At 46.0% G+C, this 25996-nt stretch overlaps 1 protein-coding gene and 1 pseudogene across 7 annotated transcripts; one reads left to right on the top strand and one right to left on the bottom strand.

Moving 5' to 3' along the window:
* Nucleotides 1–2714: 2714 nt before the first annotated feature.
* Nucleotides 2715–7217, top strand: LOC129480950 (pulmonary surfactant-associated protein A2). Of its 7 annotated transcripts, none has more exons than XM_063638158.1 (5): nt 2715–2736; nt 3599–3793; nt 4086–4205; nt 4938–5015; nt 5484–7217. In XM_063638158.1, exons 2-5 carry the CDS (start codon nt 3622–3624, stop codon nt 5858–5860), a joined length of 747 nt encoding a protein of 248 aa, XP_063494228.1. In that variant the 5' UTR covers nt 2715–2736; nt 3599–3621; the 3' UTR covers nt 5861–7217. The 7 variants fall into 7 exon arrangements, with proteins under 7 accessions (XP_063494228.1, XP_055131524.1, XP_055131523.1 ...); XM_055275549.1 differs by lacking the exon at nt 2715–2736 and adding an exon at nt 3131–3137; XM_055275548.1 differs by lacking the exon at nt 2715–2736 and adding an exon at nt 3182–3266.
* An 11647-nt stretch (nt 7218–18864) lies between these two features.
* LOC129480300 (small ribosomal subunit protein eS12-like) lies at nt 18865–19583 on the bottom strand (annotated as a pseudogene).
* Nucleotides 19584–25996: the final 6413 nt, after the last annotated feature.

Genomic DNA, 25996 nt, shown 5'->3' with positions numbered 1-25996 from the left:
GTCCCTTGAGCACTAAGAGAGAGGTCTCGAATCTGCAGAAACCCCCGTGGGCTGTCCTTAGGGAGGTGCATGGCTCCCACTCTGTGCCCCTTCAGTCTTACCTTGCCCACGTGGGAAAGCGTCGTCTTCGTGGTTTCAGTCACACTGGGTGAGGAGGGGGTCCTGCCACAGGGAGTGGGACTCGGAGTGCAGTGAGACTGTGGACTCTGAGGTGGCTTCTCGTGGGCACCCAGGGCCTGGCGGTGTGAAGAGGATGTCCCCGCAGAGGGAGGTGGCCCAGCATGGGGGGGTGAAGCCCCGAGGAGAGTGAGAAGGGCACACTTGAAGGAGAGCGGACCGGCGGGGGCAATGGGGCCTGAGCAGCGGGAGGAGGCTGTGGCCTGGCATGGACACTCGGAACTCAGCAGGGACTGCAGCAATTCTTAGTGCTAAGAACGACAAGCTTGTGCTTCTTTTTTTTTTTTTTTTTTTTTTTTGAGACGGAGTCTTGCTCTGTCACCCAGGCTGGAGTGCAGTAGCACAATCTCGGCTCACTGCAAACTCCGCCTCCCGGGTTCATGCCATTCTCCTGCCTCAGCCTCTCCGAGTAGCTGGGACTACAGGCGCCCGCCACCACGCCCGGCTAATTTTTTGTATTTTTAGTAGAGACGGGGTTTCACCGTGGCCAAGCTTGTGCTTCTTAACGACATTCTTTAGATTTGCTGGTGCCATGTGCTGGTAAACTGTACCTGTCTCAACATCAAACTCGGATAGTGTCCCTTGCAGCCCACAGGCGAGTGCATGGCTCCCCCTGGCGGTCGGTGGCAAGCCTCACTCACGAGTCCACATTGCTACAAATCAATCAATGGGCAACAAAGACAGTGTGAGTGTGATGAGGGATGGTATCTTTACAATAGTCCCAAAGTGCGTCCCCACAACATAGTCACTGATTAAAACCAGAAAAAGAATAAATTTGCAGTGGCGAATTGTGACACCCACCACCTTAATTAAATGATCAACACGAACATCATCAGTGTTGGGGCAAACTAAAGTCACGCTCCGCCGGGTAGAATGGGAGAAGACGGCAGCCGGGTGTCGATGGTATTTCTGCCGAAGTTACAGAACCTGAATCTAACTGTGAGGCAATACAAACAAACAAACAAACAAACAAACAAAGTGAGGGGCATTTTACACAGTAACTCTCCTGTGTTCACACTGTGTTCAGGTCATGAAGGTGAAGGGAAGAGAGAGGGACTTTGTGGGTTTCAGGACCCTGGAGAAGCGTGACAACCGAATAAGGCACATGGCTCAGAAACGGATCCTTTGCTATAAAGGACACTATTGGGGCATTGTGTACATTTTGCATAGGGCCTGAAGGCTATTTGGAGTTATTATATCCGTGTTAATTTCTTGGTTATGGTTATAATGCAAAAATGCCTTTGCGTGAAAAACATATTAAAGTATTGAGGTGTTGGGGTTTCGACAACCTACTCTCATAGGTTCAGGGGAAAAAAAAGTCATACCATACTGGCAATTTTTCTGTAATTTTGATGTTGTTTCAGAATAATAAAATGAAAAATGAAACTGACCAAGGCCACCTGGTTAGTAAGTGACAACTCTGGGTCAAAACTCAGGTGTGCCTTTCCCCTAAAGCCATGCCCTGCCCTGCCAACCACAAGGCCCTGCACATCCGAGTTGGCCTCTGTTCCTGCTCATCACCTGCAAAACAGCCCTGCCTCCCCACAGCCAAGTTGCTGGAGCTGCACCCCACCTGCACCCACCCTGCACTGGCCTGACTCCCCCATTCCACACCTGGCCCAGCACCCACCACATGGTGTGGCAGACAGCACTGGGGCAGCTGAAAGACTCCGTGCTACAAATTGGCACTGCCCAGCCTCCTGCTCCTGGGGTCCATTGGCTGAGCTTCTGCTCCCTGGAAGAGCTCAACTCCTTAATGGTTTGGGATTTTTCAAACCAATTCCAAATAAGCCAGGGGAGATTTTCCTGTCTTGGTTCCCGTCATTACCACCTCCACAGTTGGAGACTCCTTCCTAATCCAGATGCTCGAACCAGGACCTCAACAACTAGGGCTTCATATATCACTGGGACACTTAGCATAATCACCATTGCAGGTTGCCAGACATCACCCAAAGTGATGTTCTACCAAAGACAGAAACTGCAGCTCTCCCGTGACCTTCCAGGTGCTGCCCTGACTCCTCCAGCTGAACCTGCTAGGGCAGAGGGAAGTGGAACGTGCAGCAAATTTGCCTGCCACTCTGCCCATGTGCTCACCAACTTGGCTGCAGGCTCCAGAGACACCGGCTGGGGGTCCTGGGGCTCAGAGCTGAGCAAGATTACAGGGCAGACAGGTTGACCTGGATCAACCTGACCAACCTCAGCTGGAGCAGTGACTTCTTCATTTTCTGAAACTAAACAAGGAACCCAGTGGAGCTCCCTGAGTGCAGAGTGGGTGACCTTAGCCAGTGGGGCATTTCTCTTCTTACAGACATGGTATTTTTCTTTACCAGGTTCTGTGCTCCCCTCAAGGGTCCTAAGTATTCCTCCAGCCTGAGTGTTCTGCAGGGAAACGTGCTGTGTAAACACTATGCCTATTTCCTGCTTGGAGCATAGGTTTTGTGGTAGGGCTCTCAGGGGTTGGGAGGAAGCCTGGCAGCCCACACCCTATAAATGCTGTTGTCCACCTTTATGCTCTGACTTGGAGGCAGAGACCCAAGCAGCTGGAGGCTCTGTGTGTGGGTGAGTTTAGCCCCATCCCCTGGGTGTTCTCCAGCTTGAGTATCGCAGGCAGAGAGGACCAGCCCAGCAGCCACAGGCCTGACCAAGGCCCAGGCTGGGAAGGAGGGCAACTCCCAATTTCCACTGGGAGGTGTTTCACAGCACGGTCACTATGAATGACCTGCAAAGACCCTCATACTTTGATATCTTCCTTGGCCAGATCCATCCCTACCAGGGACTCAGCAGGGCCTAAGCGGGGGGAAGTGGGAGAACAGACCCCAAGAGGAAGGAAGACCTCATCACTGACTGTGAGAGGGTCATCACCAGCCTGATCATCACCTTGAAGGGCCCAGGCTGTGGGCCCCGTTCATCTCTTTTCATTCTCTGGTCGGGTCGCTGATTTTTTGGAGCCTGAAAAGAAGGTAACAGAGCACATGAGGGACAGATGGAGTGAGTCAGTGAGTGAGTGACCTCATCCTTCCTCCTAACAGCCTGAGAGGGACAAGGCAGGTTTTCTGCAGAGCACGAAAGATTCAGCTGAAGTCAGAGAGGTGAAGCCAGTTTCCCAGGGTAACATAGTGAGGCACTGACAAAAAGGAGACTGCAATGGAGCCCAGGTCCCCGGGCTCCCCAGAGCTCCTTACTCTTTCTCCTCCTCAGCAGCCTGGAGACCCCACAATCTCCAGCCGGAGGCCTGAAGCATGAGGCCATGCCAGGTGCCAGATGATGCTGGGAATTTTCCCAGGTGCTTTGGGTCTTCCCAGCACTCTGGTCTTGCCCGCCCTGCCTCTCAGCTCTGCCCAGCTTCCTGAGTCCTGACAGAGCACAGTGGGGGAGATGTTGGCAGAGGTGGCAGAGGGGCTCACGGCCATCCCTCCTGCAGGAGCAGCAACTGGAGCCAGAGCCATGTGGCTGTGCCCTCTGGCCCTCACCCTCATCTTGATGGCAGCCTCTGGTGCTGCGTGCGAAGTGAAGGACGTTTGTGTTGGAAGCCCTGGTATCCCCGGCACTCCTGGATCCCATGGCCTGCCAGGCAGGGACGGGAGAGATGGTGTCAAAGGAGACCCTGGCCCTCCAGGTACTGTGCTTGAGACCCCACCCTCAGCTGAGGGACACAGACCCCTTTTCAGGAGGCCCATCTGTCCAGGCCCCTAGGCTGTGGGCCATAGTGAGCTGGGGGCTATAGTAAGCTGGGTGGGACCTGGTGGGTTCCTGGAGCCCTTAGGATGGCGCATCCTGGAGAGTCTGTCCTCATAGTGCCCACGGAGTGATAGCTGAGCCAGCCCCAGTGATAATAGGCATCAAGTCTCACTAGCTCCAACCAGTTGTGGGTGACAGATCCTACACATCCATGTCTCTTTTCTCTGCAGGCCCCATGGGTCCGCCTGGAGCTATGCCATGTCCTCCTGGGAATGATGGGCTGCCTGGAGCCCCTGGTGTCCCTGGAGAGCGTGGAGAAAAGGGGAAGCCTGGGGAGAGGGGCCCTCCAGGTGAGCAGAGTGGGGCAGGTGGGCAGTGGGAACATGGGCACAGCGACTCTGAAGTCAGTTACACAGGGGTGACGGGGGTCAGACAAACCCTACAGGTTCCCCATGGGCATTTGCTCAACCTAAGTAAGAGAGGATAAGCTTGAGGGAGAAAGCCCAGGTGTCTGGGGAGTGTGGTCACAATTCAGGGAAGGGCAGGTGTGGGAAGTCCTCCATGTCTCATGACCACTGATGGGGACACACTGAGTCAGGTGTGGGACGAGGGACAGCGCTGGGAGGCAGGGGAGGCATGTCCTGGGATGGAGGCCCTGGGGGCAGTCTGAAGGGTGAATGCGGACCAGGCATCCAGGCAGATGGTGTGATCAGGAGCCCCACAGAGGGGAACTTTGAAGCTCAGAGCAGTAAGCAAGTCCATCAGGGCAGTGCAGAGAGCATCACGCTTGCCCTTGGTGGAGGGTGTGGGAGAGGGACTTGCCCCACAGAGGCGGGCAGACAGAGCCCCTCGAGGGACAGAGCAGGAAAGAGGACAAGGGGTGGGGGGTCTCAGCAGGGGCAAGGCTTCACTGAAGAATAGGGGACCACGGGGTGTGGACCCTCTGATCCTGGGGCCTAGGCGGTGCCTAGCAGCAATGAAAGGGCAGAGTTCCAGGATTGCAGATGGCAAAACGCCTGTGTGGCAGCAAGTGGGGGTCTTCACTGGGCTGCCCCTCCTTCTGTGTGGGGCGCTCTCCACAGGGCTTCCAGCTCATCTAGATGAGGAGCTCCAAGCCACACTCCACGACTTCAGACATCAAATCCTGCAGACAAGGGGAGGTAAGGGGACCCCCTGGGCCTCACAGGGTAGGAGTTTCCCACAAATTCCCTTCATTTTCAGCACCACCTTCTAGAATAGAGATGACAAACAAGTGTGCACATGCGGGTCTTGGGGAAAGGAATGATGTTTGCTTTTCTGATGTCTTTGAATGGCCCAGAGGAGACAGAAGCAGACACAATTCACTCCCCATTTCATAAGAAAGCAAGTTCTCCACCTGCCTTGCTTTCCACTGAATCCCAGGAAATTGCACCATTTCTGGCAATAAGTAATTGTTACTTAGATGAATGAATAAATAGAGGAGAGTCTAAAAGTGAATTTAGAAAACTGCGATTGGAAGAGGAAGAGAAGACACAGAGAGAGGCAGAGATGGAGAGACTGGGGAGAATCTGGTAGCAGAAACCCCAGGTGAGGGAGGTGGCTTAGAGACAAAGCGGTCAGTGGCCTGATCCGGACTCTTCTACTCTCAGCCCTCAGTCTGCAGGGCTCCATAATGACAGTAGGAGAGAAGGTCTTCTCCACCAATGGGCAGTCCCTCACTTTTGATGCCATTCAGGAGGCATGTGCCAGAGCAGGTGGCCGCATTGCTGTCCCGAGGAGTCCAGAGGAAAATGAGGCCATTGCAAGCTTCGTGAAGAAGTACAACACGTATGCTTATGTGGGCCTGACTGAGGGTCCCAGGCCTGGAGACTTCCGCTACTCAGATGGGACCCCTGTAAACTACACCAACTGGTACCCAGGGGAGCCCGCAGGTCGGGGAAAAGAGCAGTGTGTGGAGATGTACACAGATGGGCAGTGGAATGACAGGAACTGCCTGTACTCCCGACTGACCATCTGTGAGTTCTGAGAGGAATTAATGCCATGGGACAGGGAGGATCTTGTCTGGCCTTTGGTTTCCATCCCCAGGATCCACTTGGTCTGTGAGATGCTAGAACTCCCTTTCAACAGAATTCACTTGTGGCTATTAGGGCTGGAGGCATCCTTAGCCACTTCATTCCCCTGATGGGCCCTGACTCTTCCCCATAATCACTGACCAGCCTTGACACTCCCCTTGCAAACCCTCCCAGCACTGTACCCCAGGCAGCCACTCCTAGCCTTGGCCTTTGGCATGAGATGGAGCCCTCCTTATTCCCCATCTGGTCCAGTTCCTTCACTTACAGATGGTAGCAGTGAGGTCTTGGGGTAGAAGGACCCTCCAAAGTCACACAGAGTGCCTGCCTCCTGCTCCCCTCAACTCTCCCTCTGCAGCCCACTGCCTGCCCAGTGCCATCAGGATGAGCAGTCCCAGCCAAGCATAATGACAGAGAGAGGCAGACTTCAGCGAAGCCCCGACTATGTGGAGCTAAGGACACAGTGGAGATTCTCTGGCACTCTGAGGTCTCTGTGGCAGGCCTGGTCAGGCTCTCCAGGTGGTCAGAGGGCCCAGTGGTGCGCCAGAATGGTGGTGCCCAAGCCAACCCTGTGACTGACATGTATGATTCACTCCTTTGAGTCTTTGGATGCCAACTCAGCCCCCTGACATGGAGGCAGCTGGCCTAGGCTTCTAGGGAAGAGCCCCCCACTGCAGACGTGACTCGAGTAACTTTCTGCTGATGAACGAATCTGCACCCCACTTCAGACCTCGGTGGGCATTCACACTACCCCCCACACCACCGGCTCCACTTTCCCCTTTTATTAATCCATTCACCCAGATAATCATTAAAATTAACATGTGCCAGGTCTTAGGATGTGTCTTTGGGTGGGTATGGTACCTGGTGACTCTTGGGAATATTTAGTTATTTTCCCTGAGCCTGTATCTTCATCCGTGAAATGGGGATAAAAATACTTGTTGCTGTCACAATTATTACCATCTCTCCAGCTAGCAAAATTACTACCAGAGCTGTTACTACACACAAAGGCTGTTGACTGAGCACATACCATGTGCCACACACCTTGACAAGCCCTTTTAATACAGTGTATTATGTACTATTCAATCTTCACACAATGTCATGGGACCAGTATTGTTTACCCCATTTTTTATAAGGACACTGAAGCTTAGAGGAGTTAAATGTTTTAAGTATTATTCCAGAGAGCAAGTGGCAGAGGCTGGATCCAAACCCATCTTCCTGGACCTGAAGTTCATGCTCCCAGCCACCCCACTCCTGAGCTGAATAAAGATGATTTAAGCATAATAAATCATGAATGTGTTCACATGAGTTTCCATAGCTTTGGTTCCAAGCAACATCACATTTCTGTTTTTGTAAATCAAATGAACTCTGGCTCTGAGCCCCCACTTTCCTCAAGATTGGAAAATTCAATCTCAGGATGTGCTTTCTTTGTTTGATGGGAGGGGCCAACTGCTGTCCTTCCTATGATGCTGCAGGGGGATGGGGAGCTACAGACACCATTTGGAAGAACACATGGGCATCTTGAATCCATGTGGTCCATTTGTGGGTGGGGATATAATGCCTTCCATCCTCTGTGCAGCCACCTGAATGATTTCTGCAGCCCAGCAGTGATGTTGGCACTCAGGGCTCAGTTCCAGGCCTTAGTGAGCCATCCTAGTCTCATGTCGGCTTGGAATGGGACCACTCCCCCAAACCCCAGGGCTGTGCAGGATTGAGACAATGTCCCCAATTGCTTGAGGAGGCAGCCACATATGTGTCCCACCTCCAGAAAGGCTCCCATTCCTCCCACCCTCACACCTGCGAACACTCTCTCTCGTGGATTTACTTCATTTCTTGGGCAGAGAGAAGCTCTGGATCGAAACCCATAAAATCAGATGAGAATGAGGGGAATAATTTCTGATTCTTTTCTGAATGATAATTTTTAATCTGGTCACCATTCCACATGTGCTTGGGACCCAGCACACACATTATTGAGCCTTCCCCTAAATTAAGAGAAAAACAAGGAGAAGCATGTACAAATGTTCTCGACTTATGATGTGGTTAGGTCCTGATAAACACATTGCAAAATTATATCCTAAATGGAAAATGCATTTAATACATCTAACCTACCAAACATCATAGCTGAGCCTAGACTACTTTAACCATGCCCAGAACCCTATGTTAGCCTGCAGTTAGGCAAAATTATCTAACACAAGGTCTATTTTATAACAGGGTGTTGACTATCTCATGGAATTTATTGACTACCGTACTGGAATTGAATGAATGGTTGTATGTGTACTTGAAGTGTGGCTTCTCCTGAATTCACATCACTTTTGGACCAATGTAAAGTCTATAAATTGTAAGTCAAACCCCCATAAATCCAGGACCATGTGTATTCTGAACTTCATAAGTAAATACATTAAGACTCTGAAAATTTATGTCTTCTCATTTCTTGTTAGGATTATTTTTACTTTATGCATTTATTTGCTATTGTTACTATTTTATCATATTTTAAATTAATTATTGCTGGTTTATGAGAAAAACTCTTGATTTATTTTTTATTCATCTTATACTCAACCATCTTTTTGGATTCTCATTTTTTTCCTAATATTAATACTTCTAAGATAATTGATTCTTTTATTTTTTTATTTCTATTTTTGAGACAGAGTCTCTCTTTGTTGCCTGGGCTGGAGTGCAGTGGCACAATCTTGGCTCACTGGAACCTCTGCCTCCCGGGTTCAAGTGATTTTCCGGCCTCAGCCTCCCAAGTAGCTGGGATTACAGGTGTGCGCCACCACCCCTGGCTAATTTTTGTATTTTTAGCAGAGACAGGGTTTCACCATGTTGGCCTGGCTGGTCTTGAACTGACCCTAAGTGATCCTCCTGCCTCGGCCTCCCAAAGTGTGGGGATTACAGGCGTAAGCCACCTTGCCCAGCCAGTGATTCTTTTGTATTTTATAGATAAATAGTTGTATTTACGAAGGATGGAAATTTGATCTGTCCTTTTATGACATTTATATTTTTTCCATCTCATTTCTTAGCTCCACTACAGGAGCTCAGTTAAGGAGGGAGTAGAAGGGACTGAGCAGGGCACCCCTTCCCTCCTCCCATCTTGGGCCCGGGATGTGAACGCACACTGACCTTCTCTGGTTCACTGTCTCTCATCTGCCATGAAACCTACGGTGAACCACGGTGAGGCAGGAGGGTTGTGGAGGGCTCCAGGGACAAAGCCTTTGTGAACACAGTAAGGTTTTTTGTTTTTCATGAGAGACACAGGAAACTGTAAAGGAATGTTAAATTTAGGCCTGACCTTGTCATATTTTTCTCATAGAAAGATCATTCTGGTGGATACACCAAAGATGTGTCTGAGATCTGCAGGAGTAGATGCTGGGGGACTTCCCTGAGCAGCTGTAATTATGTAACAGTCCAGGTAAGATTTTTTTTTTTTTTTTTTTTTTAGTTAGAAGCCTGTGGAACCAAAGAATGAGTCATGGACAATAGCTATTAGTTATTCCTCAATTATCTGCACCAGTGATGGCTCAGTAATGTTAGGGTTGCTGGGTTTAGAAAATAAAAATATAGGCCGGGTGCAGTGGCTCATGCCTGTAACCCCAACACTTTGGGAGGCCGAGGCGGGTGGATCACGAGGTCAGGAGTTTGAGACCAGCCTGACCAACCTAGTGAAACCCTGTCTTTACTAAAAATATTTAAAAAATTAGCGGGGCATGGTGGCAGGTGCCTGTAATCCCAGCTACTTGGGAGGCTGAGGCAAGAATCACTTGAACCTGGGAGGCGGAGGTTGCAATGAGCTGAGATGGTGCCACTGCACTCCAGCCCGGGCAACAGTGCGAGACTCTGTCTCAAAAAAAAAAAAAGAAAAAGAAAAGAAAAAACAAAATAAAAATATAGGTCACCCAGTTGATTTGAATATCAGATACACAGGTAGTTTATTCAGTGAGTCGTATGCAGTATTTGGGACACACTTATTCCAAAAATTTATTCAGTGTTTATCTGAAGTTCACATTCCACAGGGTGCTCTGCATTTTACCTGGCAACCCTACCTGTAGGAGCCTGGACAAGCAGAGGCTTTGGGTGAGGCAGGAGACAATTCCTGTGGTTAGTGGCATGTGACAATATTTAGCTTGTACCCCATCAGAATTGTACCCCAATGCCTTTGGGCTCACGAATGAATGTGAAGTCTTTCCTGAGCTCTGTGCATGTGTATGGTGTATGGTGTATGGTGAGCAGGGCCACTGAAGCATGTTGTGTATGAGCACGAATGAGGCTGGTATTTCAAACACACTCCAGCCCTCCCCTCAGCAGGACATCCAGGAGCCTGGGGTAGGAATCTTCTGGGTTTGCTTCATTTCCACCTACTGCAGCTGCCCTGCATCCACCCAGCCTAGCACGAGTCTTCTTCTGGGGGCTTCCAGGGGTGTTTCCATGAATAAATAGGGAGGATGGCAAGGTAAGACAAAGGGACCGGAGCAAAGGAAAGGACCAAATGTGGCTGGCATGCCTCCAACAAGCCTTCTGGAGTGTGAGTATCTGTCAAAGCAGGATTGGTGCCTTGGGCAGAGGAGCTTCTCATGGTGTCTGTCTCTTTCTCTGGGGCAGTGGGCTTCAGACACCTTTAAAACCACATGCACAAAGCCCCGCCAGGGCTTAGGCTCTCCAGACAAAGCTGTGCTCAGGCAGAGGCATAGGACAGGCAGGGAGCAGGGACAGGAAGGGCTAGCAGCTCTTCCCTGGCTAGCAGCTGGGGTTCTGCCTCCAGCTGCCTCCCCAGGACAGAAGCCAGATGAGCTGCTCTGAAGTCACCTTGGGGGAGTTAGGGAATGCATCTGCCACATACACTGTGTTGGGAGAGAACTTTCAGCTGACTGCAAGCTTCCCAGGCTGCTCCCAGTGGAAAGTCTGACTCCTGGGCTGGGAGGTTCCTTCTCTGCCAACACCCCCTTCTGAGCCTACAGGCTGGCAGTGAGCAATGCGGTTGGCATCTCCCTGCAGCTCCAGCTGAGTCTTCGGGGTCATATCTCAAGGGGCTATTAAGGGAAATCATCACCTCAGGATTGGTCATCTCTTTTTTTCGCTATAGTCACAATTTAAGGAATTGTGTGAAACAGTCAAGTGGGGCAGACATTAGATTTCAAGAAGGCTTGACTATTCCAAAATATGGCCGGAGCCTGTGCCACCCAACCATCTCGACCATGTAGACTTTATTACCTCATTCATTCATTTGTTCCAACTTTCACCAGTATTTCTCAAGTACCTACCTTGTGCCAGCCTAGAGGCGAGAAGCACACAGTGAGGAGGGGACAGCAGACTCTGACCTGGACAAAGACACCGGGCAGCAGTGCAGGGGACAAGGGTAGGCTCTGGAGAAGACAGAGGGACTCCAGCATGGGCAGGCCACTGGGCATGTCCCTAAGCCTCTTGGAGCCTCAGATTCCGGTCTGTAAACAGGAGACGCCAACAGTATCTACCTCATTGAGCTGAAAAGACAATAAATTAGGGTGATCCAGGTGAGGCCCTGGCAGAGGGACTGATGTGGGGAACACTTGACCCATGCTGAAATGTCCCACGCCTACAAGGCAACAGGGCCCCAGTCCACATGCACCAGTCCAGTGCCTGCCTTCTGCTGGTGGGGAGCACGTGTTCCTTGACCTGTGAGCCCTGTGGGGAGTCCACATCATGCACCTGTCAGATTCCCAACTATAGCTAGGGTCTTCTGAAACCACATGGTGTGTTGCTGATGCTTTCAAGTCTACTAATTCCAGAGGACCTGTTAGGTGGGTACTGGAGTATTATTTGTTAGGAAACAGTGACTATGAGCAAATAAAGGCTCCAGCTTCAAACAAACACTCCTCTCAAACAACTGTGACTGAAAACAGTTATATAGGGGACAGTGTTAATATAAAAATTGTAAGTATTAATATGAATATAAAAAGTTGAATTTATGCTACCTATATGGCCTGAGCTAGAGGAACTCAGCCCCTGCAAACCTCACCCAGGCCTCCTCCTCTGCCAGAGCTGGGACTGTAACTCCAGCCATGTGGCCACACAACCAGCAGCAGGCTCTAGAACACATCGGTAAAACCCTATACATTATTATAAGTTGGAATTCTTCCGTCCTTCTTGGTAAATAGCCGCTCCCCTGAGACTCCCACAGTGCCCCCACCCCTGACATTCTTCTGATCTGGCAAAAAATGGTTAATGCTTGTCACAGGGAGACCCTCTAGGACCTTTTCCGAGATTCTAACTAGTCAGCAAACAGGCCACACCAGTGGCTGAAATTTAGAATATCATGTACAATATGCTTTCTTGTTGTTTCTTTTTGCTCTTTCCCTGGATTCCTTTGGATTGTTTGAATTTTCTTTAATAGTAGGGTGGTACCAGAATTACAGATGTATCAATAAATATCAGCCTTCTAGTACCTTTACCGGAATGTCCCTCAAAAGCTCAAATTTATCATGTCAAGAAATGAACTTTTTCTCTCTAAACCTGCTTTTTCTCCTGGGTTCCGTCTCCCACTGGGGTACCACATTCTGACAAGCCATTCCAGCTAGAGATCTGATAGCAACTGGATTTCTGTCTGCCAGAATCATTTTTCACATGCTGTCAATAGAGAAGGATTCACCAGGAAACTGCAGGGCTCTCGCTTGCATGGGCTCCTTACAAGGCCATGGTGGGAGAGGCTTTAACAACGTTTGACATGGTAATATGTTTTTACAGACTTTGCAAAAGTCAGCTATTTTAAGTGCAAACGCAGTCATGTGTTGCTTAACGACAGGGATGCGTTCTGAGAAATGCATCCTTATGTGACTTTGTTGTGCAAATATCATCAGGTGTACTTACACAAAACTAGATGGTAGAGCCTACTATATGCCTAGGCTGCCTGGTATAGCCTATTGCTTCTAGGCTACAAGCCACTGCAGCGCGTTACAGTACAGAATATGCTAGGCAATTGTAACACAATGGCAAGTACTTGTCTATCTAAACATACCTAACCACACAAAAGGTACAGGAAAAATACGGTATGATAATCTGAAGGGACCATCATGGTCCAGCTCATCTGGCTTCCGTCCTGGGAAGGCAGGTGGAGGCAGAACCCCAGCTGCTAGTCAGGGAAGAGCTGCTAGTCCTTCCTGCCCCTGCTGCCTGCCTGTCCTGTGCCCCTGCCTGACCGTCATGGTCCCATATGGTCTGTCGTTGTCTGAAATGTCCTCATGCAGCACTTGACTGTAGTTAAGATGGCTGGCTCTTTCCACTCTGATTTACCCTCCATCTCATTGCTCCTCATGCCCCTCATGTTGGGGTGGTCATAGGGATTTTTAGGATCTGGCTAGGGATGAGAAAGCTTTATGTAGTTTACGGTCACTTCTATGTGTGGTTGCATTACTGCTAGTCTTCCAGCATAGGAATGGCTTCCAGGAATACTGTTCTGATTCAGCCAGCAGGGTCAGAGATGATATCTAAATAATAAACATTTCCCCAGCACCTGTTTTCAGAAATATGTCAGCAGTGGAGGAGAAACAAGTGTGCAGCCAGAAACTAGTCTATGGAAAACTCTCTCCCCCATCATATGTATAGAGTTTTAAGCATGTAAGGCTGTTCACATCCATGCCTATTTAAAATGGAAGTTCTCTCCTGTAGAGAATATACTCAATAGTGCAATATATACACTTATAACACACACATATAAATACGTCTTTTTTGAGCAATTTCAGTAAATGTATTTTGTTAGGGCTCCTGTGTAGTAAGGCAGAACTAGAGGAGTATTGCAAAGAGAAGTATGCTTTTGTGTGAAATGGGATGTCTTATGCATCTCACTGTATCTGATTGCATCTTAGCTTGTCTGATATATTTTATCCTGATGAAGTCCACAAGTTCTAGATGTGCACACTAAGAAAGATTAAATTTTATAACTTGATATGAAATACTAACATCTACAAAGACAACATAAAACTCAATCCACTATTACAACAAGACCGACCATGATGAACTGGATAATGATTCTATCAATTCGAGAAGTATTACGATTAGACACTGCACAGAAAACTTAAAATGCCCAGTAAACTTATGGCTCATATATGAAACTTGATAGAAGTATTTTCAACCTTGACTATAGTCATAAGAATGTACATGCTAGTACCAATGGGATTAACTATCTGCAGTTAAAATAGCTTACTTCTGCAAATTTTTAAAAAGCATATGGCCGACTTCAGCAGACAATGCAATTGAAAAGAAAAAAAGCATATGGTCACAGTGGAAGAAGGTTGAAGTATCTTTCTATGCTACCTAAAGAAAACAGTATTAGAAAATCCTCCTTGTCTACAGATTTTGCTTCCTGAATATTTGTTGAATCTGACTCCTTGTCTCCATCTCTTACATACTGCTGTGGTAATTTTCAGGCCCTTGTAGTTTCCAGCCTGGACTTCTGGAGGAGCTTTCTAACTGGTCTTCTTGGCTCTAGTCTCACGCCCCTCAAATCTAACTTCCGCAGTGGACAAGGTGCACATCTGACTTTGTCACTTTCTTTCTTTCTTTTTTCTTTTTTTAAGAGATAGAGTCTCAGTATGTTGCCCAGGCTGGTCTTGAACTCCTGGGCTCAAGCGATTCTCCCACCTCAGCCTCCCAAAGTGCTGAGATTATAGGCATGAGCCACTGCACCCAGCCTATGTCACTTTCTTAAACCACCAGAGGCTCTCCAGAATAAAATTAAGCCCCTTAACCTGATACATAAGACTATCATGCCCTGCTTCTCCCTTATAAGTCTTGCCTCTCTTGAAACATCGCATTGCTTGTGTCCCCTCACCCTATCCTGTGGTCTCCTGTCTGCACACCTTCACTCAAGCTGTCTCCCCAGCCTACGATGGCATTTTCTCCTCTTTTCACTTTGGCTGCTCCTACTCATTCTCCAAGATTCTGCTTACTTCTTATCTTTTCTATACATTCTCTGACTTCCCTTTTCACGATAGTGGACTGAGCACATGCTGCCATCTCTCCGCCCAGGCCCATCCTCCAGAAATGACACGGAAGGAAAAAAATCAGTGTTCTCAAAAAGTTAACAGGAAATGTTCAGAGAATCAGAAGCACTGACACGTTTCTGTAAGCCAAAAGCAGACAGGATCTGATTTGATACTGCAGCCCAGCTCATGAGCAGCGGCCAAGGACATACTACATGTATCCTTGCATGTATATACTACAGTATATATTACAACAGTGGGAGCAGCAACAAGGCATTCCATGCCCAGAAGTGGTGAATGCCTGGAAAAGACAGGACCAAAGGGCTTCTGACAGAAGGTTAGACAAGTACGCCTGTGGAAGGAGCTGGATGAATTGACTCTGAATATCTCCCTCAACCCCACCTCGGCAGACAAGATGACCAGGAGAGCAGTGTCTGTCTCCTGGTATGAGCTGTGTTAGGGAATGAAAGACAGGACAGGGCCCCATATGGCTGCAAAGCCAAGGAAGAGTTAAGTAACAGCTACATCCCAAAGACCAGCTGTGAGAGCACAGCTGGTCCACCTGATGGCGCCTCTGCCTGTTCTGCACTCTCCTTGAAAGCAGCATGGAGCACAAGCTCATCCAGTGATTTCCAGCCCTCCCTCACAGCAAGCTAGGGCAGTAGATTTCCTGCAGAAAATCTCATGGGTAAAGATGAGTTCACTGTCAAAAAATATCATTTCAGAACCACCACCATGAAAGGGAGACTTCCACCTGAGGAAACATAATAACCATAGCTAATATTTACTGAGCATTTATGTGTCAGGCACTATTGCAAACATAAAGTGGGGCTATTTTATGTTTGCAATAGACACATGAATACCTTATAAGAGTCCTACTTTATAAGAGTTTAAGGTAGGACTATTTTTATCGCCATTTTACAAATGAAGAAACTAAAGTGTCAAGTGATTAAGTAACTTCGTCCAAAGTCACATAGCTTAACATGAGAAGCCACAGATTAACCTCAGCTGTCTGGCTCCAGATCTGAAGATTAAACAGGACAAATAGACAACGAGTAATGTGCTCTGAAGTAAGTATAATGAATATTCTCAAATAAGAATTGATGGGAAAGAATCAATTAGGGATGTTATAGGTGAACAATGTGTTCATTTTGTATTACTGATCATGGGAATAAAATACAAAAAATATATTCATAGTTTAAACAAATAAAACCACCTGAGTGGATGAGCTATGGAGTGCAATGTATGCAGCTGAAGAGCCAATTAGTGAACTGAAAGATTGGAATCCTCCCTGAAAACAGCAGACTGGGATAAATAAATAGAAAGTAGAAAAGAAAAGAAAAGATAATAGACATGGAAGATAGTTCCAGAAGTGCCAACATCCACCCACTGGGTGTTACCAAAAGAGAGACTGCTAGAGAAATGGATGTCCAATGAGTCCAATGAAACATGGTTGATTTGCAACCAAATTTATTTCCTCTCCCTCCCCAAATCCTAACAAAATGGCAGTAGAGGAAGAGCACAGGTAAAATCCTTCAAGGACAGTAGGGACAAGAGAGGAGAAAACAGCGAGCAAGAATTTCGACCCGTATTTTGGAGATGGCATACAAAGGAGTGGTAATTTGGCAGAATGGTGCATGTTCTCACTTGGATGCCCCAGAGGGAGAAAAGAAGAAGAAGCCAACGGATTCTCCCTACTTCACCCGCAGAGTCTCAGAAAGGATCCACACTTAAAGAGGTGAGGTACAGTGTGAGGCTGTAAACAGGAAAACAGGGGCATAAGTGGAAACCCTAGGCCACTTTCTCTACCCTCTTCAGCCAGGGGTTGCCTCCACCCAGGGGAGAAAGGAGACTTATTTGTCATAGAAATTGAACTGAAGAAACTGTAGAATGGGAGGTCTGAGCCACACAGGTTTGGGAGGAGGAGGTAAGGTCAAGTTTAAACACAAGGATTAAGCCACAATCTACATATTGAATGATGGGACCCCAGTCCCCAGAGAGTGAGTAACCTAATTTACAATCTACAGGCCAGTCCGGAGGATTCATTTGTGGAGAAAAGGAACGTCCCAGACAAAGAGCCTCCAGTGGCGGATGTGTGCTGGTTTCCTCAATGAGGAGCTGACCTGATGCTCAGACACTCTGTGGCGAGCTCCATCAGTCAACAAGCCCCACTCCTCCGCAGAGATTGCAGTCAGTGTTTTGTGCCTCACCCCCAAATGTGAATACACAGCTAGGGGTCACCACCTGGGAGGAAGGCCTCCAGCAAGGATGACCAACCTTCCTGGCTTGCCAGGGACCGAGGGGTTTTACAGGGCATGGGACAGTCAGTACTACTATGGTTTGAGTTTGTCCCCACCAAAACTCATGTTGAACTTTGATCCCCAATGTGGTAGTGTTGGGAGATGTGCCTGGTGGGAGGTGTTTGGGTCACAGAGACAGATCCCTCATGAATGACTTGGTGCACTCCAGCTCTCTCATGAGACTGGATTTAGTTCTCGTGGGAATGTTCCTGCAGGAATGGGTTGTTGTAAAGCCAGGATGCCCCTCGGGTTTTGTCTCTTCCCACATGTCCACTCACCATTGAGATTTTCCACCATGTTATGACATAAAGCCCCCACCAGAATCTGAGCAGATGCTGACACCATATTTTTTGAACTTCCCAGCCTGCAGAACTGTGAGCCAAATATACCTCTTTTCTTTATAAATTCCCCAGCCTCAGGTATTCTTCTATAGCAACACTTAATGGATTAAGACAAGTACTAAAATAAGAAAAATCTCTGCCAAACCAGAATGAGTTAGTCGTCCTATTCTAGCATGTGCAAGCAATGTCCATTTGCATGGCTTTGCTTAATAATTTGCAAGCCTGACCTATATTCACAGCTCACAGGCTGGGAACACAGTCATCTGTTATAATTTATATGATCGTATGACAACACCTGCCAAAAATCATATTAAATGGTTTGTGACTTTTCTTGATCCTCTTCCAGCCTTTGATAAAATATATAAGCAAAAAATATGAACTATCCTACTTATAATTTCCAGTTGGGTAAAACAAAGATGTGTCCTGAATCCTTGTATTTTTAACTTGAAACCACATTGAGATAGACCATTAGTTTGCTTTCCTATGGACCCGCACAACTGCCTAACAGTGCAGGCCACTGACCAGCATCAGCTCCAAAGGATCAGTATCTGTGCCCTGCAGGTTGTTGCATATGGTAGGGCCCTGCCACCCTGCTCTGCACTGGAGCACAGAAGGCCAAGCATTCTCTCAAATGCAAATAACCTGATGTGGGTATCATGGACTAGGAGTAGTTTTAGTAGACAACGAATGCTGCTATCTAATGACCTCCAGAAACAAGGGTTACCAAATCTGGATCAGAAATAATCATTTTAATGAAAATCCTCCAACTTTAGGGAGATTTATAGGAAATAATAATAAACAATAAATCATCTTATTTAGTTACTTTGGGTGTACATTTCACAACCAGTTTTAACAGGGCTTATTGCTCAAAATTAGATGTGCCGCAAGCATGTGTGTGTGTGTGTGCAAGTTCACATGTGTATGTGTAGCCAAACAGGATATATGGTTACATGCCTGCTTTACATTTTTTTCTGGGCTAATTTTTATTGCTGTTGCATTTTATGATGTGGAATTGTGGGGAATCAGTTACTCATTCATTGCCTTGTTAGGGAACTCTCAAATTTCCTCCTGAAGAGAATCTTGGCTCTGCCTGCAGGGACTCCCTTCACGCACTTTGGAAGGGATGTGGGTTGGCCTTCTCTTCAGAAATTTTCTTTCTTTCTTTCTTTCTTTCTTTCTTTCTTTCTTTCTTTCTTTCTTTCTTTCTTTCTTTCTTTCTTCTTTCTTCTTTCTTTCTTTCTTTTTCTCTCTCTCTTTCTTTCTGTCTTTCTTTCTTTCTCTTTCTTTCTTTTTCTTTCTTTTCTTTCTTTCTCTTTCTTTCTTTCTTTCTTTCTTTCTTTCTTTCTTTCTCTTTCTTTCTTTCTTTATTTCTTTCTTTCTTTTTTCTTTTCTTTTCTTTCCATGTGTGAGCCAAAGGTTTATTTCTTCATTTATTGCATTTGAAGTACTCTTCGATGACATCCTTGGGCTGAGACTCCTTCCATAGTCCTTAACTACTACACAACTGCAACCAACCACTTTACAGGGTTTCCCCTCTCTGTCAATTGTACAAGGACCTTCCCATTCCCTTAGTTTCTTGTTGTCGTCACCCTTGATTAATTTGATTTGGTGTTCAGCACAAAGGGCCTCCACAAACTTGACATACATAGGCTTATCACAGTTGGATGCAAGCACACAAAGGTGGGCTTGGTGCTTGTCTAAGGCTTTGGAAGCTTCACAAATTCCACATGCTAGGCCATCGTGGATGAGGGTGGTCTTCAGCACTTCTTGTAAAGCAGTATTAACATCCATTACACCACCAGCAGCAATGCCTTCCTCGACCATGACAGTGGGTTACAGGTGAAGCCCAATCTCAAGCCTCCACCTCCACATGACTTGGCGGCAGCAGGGAAAGAGAGAAATGTTCTTTCTGGTGCATCGGTTTTCATAAGAGGATCTATTCCAAGCCACAGCTCAGTTTGTTATTAAGGTATATGGCTCGTCTCTTAATTGGCAATGGAAAGGTCCAGGATTCCAAGTAGAATTTCAACCTCAGAGCCACACTATACTTTTCAAAAGCTTGGCTAAGAGAAACGCTACTCGTGGATAAGTGCCTGCAGAGTACGTGTTGTATTTGATCCTCTGGGCAAATATTCTTTTTTTTTTAATTTTTTTAAAATTTTATTATTATTATACTTTAAGTTTTAGGATACATGTGCACAATGTGCAGATTTGTTACATATGTATACATGTGCCATGTTGGTGTGCTGCACCCATTAACTCGTCATTTAGCATTAGGTATATCTCCTAATGCTATCCCTCCCCCCTCCCCCCACCTCACAACAGTCCCAGGAGTGTGATGTTCCCCTTCCTGTGTCCATGTGTTCTCATTGTTCAATTCCCACCTATGAGTGAGAACATGCGGTGTTTGGTTTTTGCTCTTGCAATAGTTTACTGAGAATGATGATTTCCAGTTTCATCCATGTCCCTACAAAGGACATGAACTCATCATTTTTTATGGCTGCATAGTACTCCATGGTGCATATGTGCCACATTTTCTTAATCCAGTCTATCGTTGTTGGACATTTGGGTTGGTTCCAACTCTGCTATTGTGAATAGTGCTGCAATAAACATACGTGTGCATGTGTCTTTATAGCAGCATGATTTATAGTCCTTTGGGTATATACCCAGTAATGGGATGGCTGGGTCAAATGGTATTTCTAGTTCTAGATCCCTGAGGAATCGCCACACTGACTTCCACAATGGTTGAACTAGTTTACAGTCCCACCAACAGTGTAAAAGTGTTCCTATTTCTCCACATCCTCTCCAGCACCTGTTGTTTCCTGATTTTTTAATGATGGCCATTCTAACTGGTGTGAGATGGTATCTCATTGTGGTTTTGATTTTCATTTCTCTGATGGCCAGTGATGATGAGCATTTCTTCACGTGTTTTTTGGCTGCATAAATGTCTTCTTTTGAGAAGTGTCTGTTCATGTCCTCTGCCCACTTTTTGATGGGGTTGTTTGGTTTTTTCTTGTAAATTTGTTTGAGTTCATTGTAGATTCTGGATATTAGCCCTTTGTCAGATGAGTAGGTTGCGAAAATTTTCTCCCATTTTCTAGGTTGCCTGTTCACTCTGATGGTAGTTTCTTTTGCTGTGCAGAAGCTCTTTAGTTTAATGAGATCCCATTTGTCAATTTTGGCTTTTGTTGCCATTGCTTTTGGTGTTTTAGACATGAAGTCCTTGCCCATGCCTATGTCCTGAATGGTAATGCCTAGGTTTTCTTCTAGGGTTTTTATGGTTTTAGGTCTAACATGTAAGTCTTTAATCCGTCTTGAATTAATTTTTGTGTAAGGTGTAAGGAAGGGATCCACTTTCAGCTTTCTACATATGGCTAGCCAGTTTTCCCAGCACCATTTATTAAATAGGGAATCCTTTCCCCATTTCTTGTTTTTGTCAGGTTTGTCAAAGATCAGATAGTTGTAGATATGTGGCATTATTTCTGAGGGCTCTGTTCTGTTCCATTGATCTATATCTCTGTTTTGGTACCGGTACCATGCTGTTTTGGTTACTGTAGCCTTGTAGTATAGTTTGAAGTCAGGTAGTGTGATGCCTCCAGCTTTGTTCTTTTGGCTTAGGATTGACTTGGCAATGTGGGCTCTTTTTTGGACGGAAAGTTAACAAGCATACCCAGGAATTGAACTCAGATCTGCACCAAGTGGACCTAATAGACATCTACAGAACTCTCCACCCCAAATCAACAGAATATACATTTTTTTCAGCACCACACCACACCTATTCCAAAATTGACCACATAGTTGGAAGTAAAGCTCTCCTCAGCAAATGTAAAAGAACAGAAATTACAACAAACTGTCTCTCAGACCACAGTGCAATCAAACTAGAACTCAGGATTAAGAAACTCACTCAAAACCGCTCAACTACATGGAAACTGAACAACTTACTCCTGAATGACTACTGGGTACATAACGAAATGAAGGCAGAAATAAAAATGTTCTTTGAAACCAACGAGAACAAAGACACAACATACCAGAATCTCTGGGACACATTCAAAGCAGTGTGTAGAGGGAAATTTATAGCACTAAATGCCCACAAGAGAAAGCAGGAAAGATCCAAAATTGACACCCTAACATCACAATTAAAAGAACTAGAAAAGCAAGAGCAAACACATTCAAAAGCTAGCAGAAGGCTAGAAATAACTAAAATCAGAGCAGAACTGAAGGAAATAGGGACACAAAAAACCCTTCAAAAAATTAATGAATCCAGGAGCTGGTTTTTTGAAAAGATCAACAAAATTGATAGACTGCTAGCAAGACTAATAAAGAAGAAAAGAGAGAAGAATCAAATAGACGCAATAAAAAATGATAAAGGGGACATCACCACCGATTCCACAGACATACAAACTACCATCAGAGAATGCTATAAACACCTCTATGCAAATAAGCTAGAAAATCTAGAAGAAATGGATAAATTCCTTGACACATACATCCTCCCAAGACTAAACCAGGAAGAAGTTGAATCTCTGAATAGACCAATAACAGGCTCTGAAATTGTGGCAATAATCAATAGCTTACCAACCAAAAAGAGTCCAGGACCAGATGGATTCACAGCTGAAGTCTACCAGAGGTACAAGGAGAAACTGGTACCATTCCTTCTGAAACTATTCCAATGAATAGAAAAAGAGAGAATCCTCCCTAACTCATTTTATGAGGCCAGCATCATCCTGATACCAAAGCCAGGCAGAGACACAACCAAAAAAGAGAATTTTAGACCAATATCCTTGATGAACATTGACGCAAAAATCCTCAGTAAAATACTGGTAGACCAAATCCAGCAGCACATCAAAAAGCTTATCCACCATGATCAAGTGGGCTTCATCCCTGGGATGCAAGGCTGGTTCAACATATGCAAATCAATAAATGTAATCCAGCATATAAACAGAACCAAAGACAAAAAACACACATGATTATCTCAATAGATGCAGAAAAGGCCTTTGACAAAATTCAACAATACTTCATGCTAAAAACTCTCAATAAATTAGGTATTGATGGGACATATCTCAAAATAATAAGAGCTAACTATGACAAACCCACAGCCAATATCATACTGAATGGGCAAAAACTGGAAGCATTCCCTTTGAAAACTGGCACAAGACAGGGATGCCCTCTCTCACCACTCCTATTCAACATAGTGTTGGAAGTTCTGGCCAGGGCAATTAGGCAGGAGAAGGAAATAAAGGGTATCCAATTAGGAAAAGAGGAAGTCAAATTGTCCCTGTTTGCAGATGACATGATTGTTTATCTAGAAAACCCCATTGTCTCAGCCCAAAATCTCCTTAAGCTGATAAGCAACTTCAGCAAAATCTCAGGATACAAAATCAATGTACAAAAATCGCAAGCATTCTTATACACCAATAACAGACAGAGAGCCAAATAATGAGTGAACTCCCATTCACAATTGCTTCAAAGAGAATAAAATACCTAGGAATCCAACTTACAAGGGACGTGAAGGACCTCTTCAAGGAGTACTACAAACCACTGCTCAATGAAATAAAAGGATACAAACAAATGGAAGAACATTCCATGCTCATGGGTTGGAAGAATCAATATCGTGAAAATGGCCATACTGCCCAAGGTAATTTATAGATTCAATGCCATCCCCATCAAGCTACCAATGACTTTCTTCACAGAATTGGACAAATATTCTTAAATCTATTACCAATTTAACCAGAGCCACGAACTTGTGAGCTTGACTGCTTCCCACTGACTTCTTGAAGAATGACTTTTAATGCTTTGTGCTTTGGTTGAGGGACATGATACACATTATACAAAGCATGGTTTTGAACATTGATCCCTATCTGTTGCAGGGATATTGCTGAGGATGTGGCTTCTCTATAAAGCCTCTCTATGAACACCTAGAGGAGAATATGCTCTTTGGTCCTCAGTATCTGGAATAGTTGTGCTTTTTCTTAGCAACCTGCAAATATTCTGGATCTTGTAATATGTCATAATATCCCTCTCCCCTTTAGCAGCTAGGGTCTTAGAGCCAAATCAGTGAACAACCATGAGCCCACACAAAGAGGACTAATCACTCGGGTTGGCACAGTCAGTGAGGTGGAATCAGAGCCTGGGGTATAGGCAAGATGCCATAGTGGCTCGATCTGCCATGGGCAGATCCAGATGTTGAGTGTCAGGGAACCCACTCCCTAGGGGAGGGTTGGCGATGAACATGGATCCTCCAAACCAGCCTAATGCAGGTGCTGTAGGCCATCATTGCCCCTGAGGGTTAGGGTTGGTGTTAGTGTTAGGTACGTTAGAGTGATGACATGACACACCTGGTCCTATACCTACACCCTTCTCCTCACCAGCTCTGTATCCTTTATTAACACACATGGATGGCATTGTTGGGAGCAGCAGGAACTGCATGTGAGTCAAATGCCATGTGCTTTCCATTGTTTCACCCATCACAGTCCCCAGGGATAGGTACATTCACACCCCAAAGTTCACTTCTATTATGTAAGCCAGGGAAGCAGTATACTAGACATTAGCAGTGTGGGCTCTGGAGTCAGGGGGCCAGTTTCAAATCCTGCCTCCACCTCTCACTAACTGAGAGGCTTTGGTTGAGACATTTAGTCCTTTACCTATAAAACAGGAACAAAACACTGCTTACAAACATAGCTGTGACAGAAAACACATTACATAACCACTGTGAACCATTCAGCACAGAGCTTGACCCAGACATAAATGCTACAAAGAAATATATTGTGGTGGTTAAGACTTTGGTTTTTTGGAATTGGATACACCTGGGTTCAAATTCCAGCTCTTCCAGGGTCAACTGTGAAAACTTCGGCAAGTTTCCAACTTCATTAATCCTCATATTTTACAACTGCAAAATGGGGAAAATAGTGCATACAAAACTCATGGCCCACTGCTTGAGATGAAGGGTGTGCTCCATAAGTGACAGCTTTAGCTACTTGTTATTTTACTGCTATATCAGAGAGAATGCAGCTCAAGCTAAACAGGCAAGAGGGAACGTGTAAGGCAATTCTGCAGAACTGCCGAACCTATGCGGCAACTGACCTCCATCTCCAACACATGGTAGTAACAGCTACTTAGATGGATTGTGTTCTGTGTGCTAGGCAATGAGCTGAGAGTTTTTATATTTTTGTTTTACCTGGTACTAGGTATGGTGGATCTCAATATTTTGGGGGCCACAAGTACTGTATCAGCCTGGTTCCAATCAAGAGATAGAAACCACAAGTGGTTTATGCAATGGAAGTTTAATATAAAGAGTTATTCAGCTATGATAAAAGAGCAACTATACGATGTAAAGAGAACCTTATAGAGCTACTCTCCCTACAGGTGGAGAAGAGTACTCAAGAAGGACAAGCTTGGAATGGGGCCCCCTCCCCAGGCTGGAAATCAGACATCGTTGGAGAAGGTATCATTGCAGCCCCCTACATGGCAGAGAGATTTGCTGGGTTGCATGGTCTAGAGCTGGTTGCAATTATTGGACAAGCAGAAACAAACCTCCACAGCCCATGCAAGCCACACTGCTGGGTTACTGCTGGGTTGAGTGTATGAGCACGTAGAATGATTGGGTCTCCAGTATGGACAGAAGGCATGGATCACATGGTGCCTGTGTTGGGAGGATACTAAGAGGGTGATCACCACGCCAGGCCAAGACTAGTTCCCTGGGACCTTCTGGGCACATGACTCCAGCAGAGTACCACTGGATCTCCTCACACCAGCCAGACCCAGGAAGAGAAGCTCCTTTCACCTGTACTGTTCTCTCAGCACCCTCCACTGAGAAAGCTTCACGTTATGCTTAGTGTAGAGGAGAAATGCTCATGGGAATCCTGTCCATTATCACCAAGCAGATATTAATGGGTAAATACGGAGTTGAGAACTAATAAGTTGTAACTGGCATAGATATCATGGGGGCATTTGCAGAATGCTGTGAACACATATGCATGAGTCCATATATTCATGCATGTGCACATATGTGTAATTATTCACACAATTCATAGTGGATACTACTTTGAGGGTGTTCACAGACCCCAGGTAGAGAGCGCCTGGAGGGAAAATTATCCAAGGCAGGCCCATTCATAGTTCCAGGGCAGCCATAAGAAAGCCTCTGTTAAGCACCAGAAGTCTCTGGGGCAGGTGGGGCCAGGCAGCATGCAAGAATTGGCCGCAAGAGTTCTGAACCCTGTCCCAATTATGGAGGGTGACTTTCTTTCTCCTCCTTCTCCATTCCCTTCCATATTGCTCATGCATCCAAAGGGAGACCTGAAGACTCTCTAGCAGGACAAGGCCATTTTCTTTTGGCATTTTTCTCTCCCCAAAGTCTAGCTGATTATCAGCTTAGACACACAGTAGGCTATGTGCTATGAACAACAGGCATCCTGGGTTATTTTACAAACTCATGGATAGTCATTTTGCAACCGCCTTCGCAAAATTATGACTGAGACAGTGAAAGAGCGCTAACTTAACCAACTCCATCTTGT

The sequence above is a fragment of the Symphalangus syndactylus genome, chromosome 4 (assembly GCF_028878055.3).
Source record: "Symphalangus syndactylus isolate Jambi chromosome 4, NHGRI_mSymSyn1-v2.1_pri, whole genome shotgun sequence".
Lineage (NCBI taxonomy): Eukaryota > Metazoa > Chordata > Mammalia > Primates > Hylobatidae > Symphalangus > Symphalangus syndactylus.
This window is presented reverse-complemented; position numbering and strand designations above follow the sequence as displayed.

Coding starts and splice junctions, on each gene's coding strand:
- LOC129480950 (XM_055275545.2), top strand. CDS start 3,553: ATGTTGGCAGAGGTGGCAGAGGGGCTCACGGCCATCCCTCCTGCAGGA. Junction 4,206..4,937: donor TGGGGAGAGGGGCCCTCCAG/GTGAGCAGAGTG, acceptor CGCTCTCCACAG/GGCTTCCAGCTCATCTAGAT. Junction 5,016..5,483: donor AATCCTGCAGACAAGGGGAG/GTAAGGGGACCC, acceptor TTCTACTCTCAG/CCCTCAGTCTGCAGGGCTCC.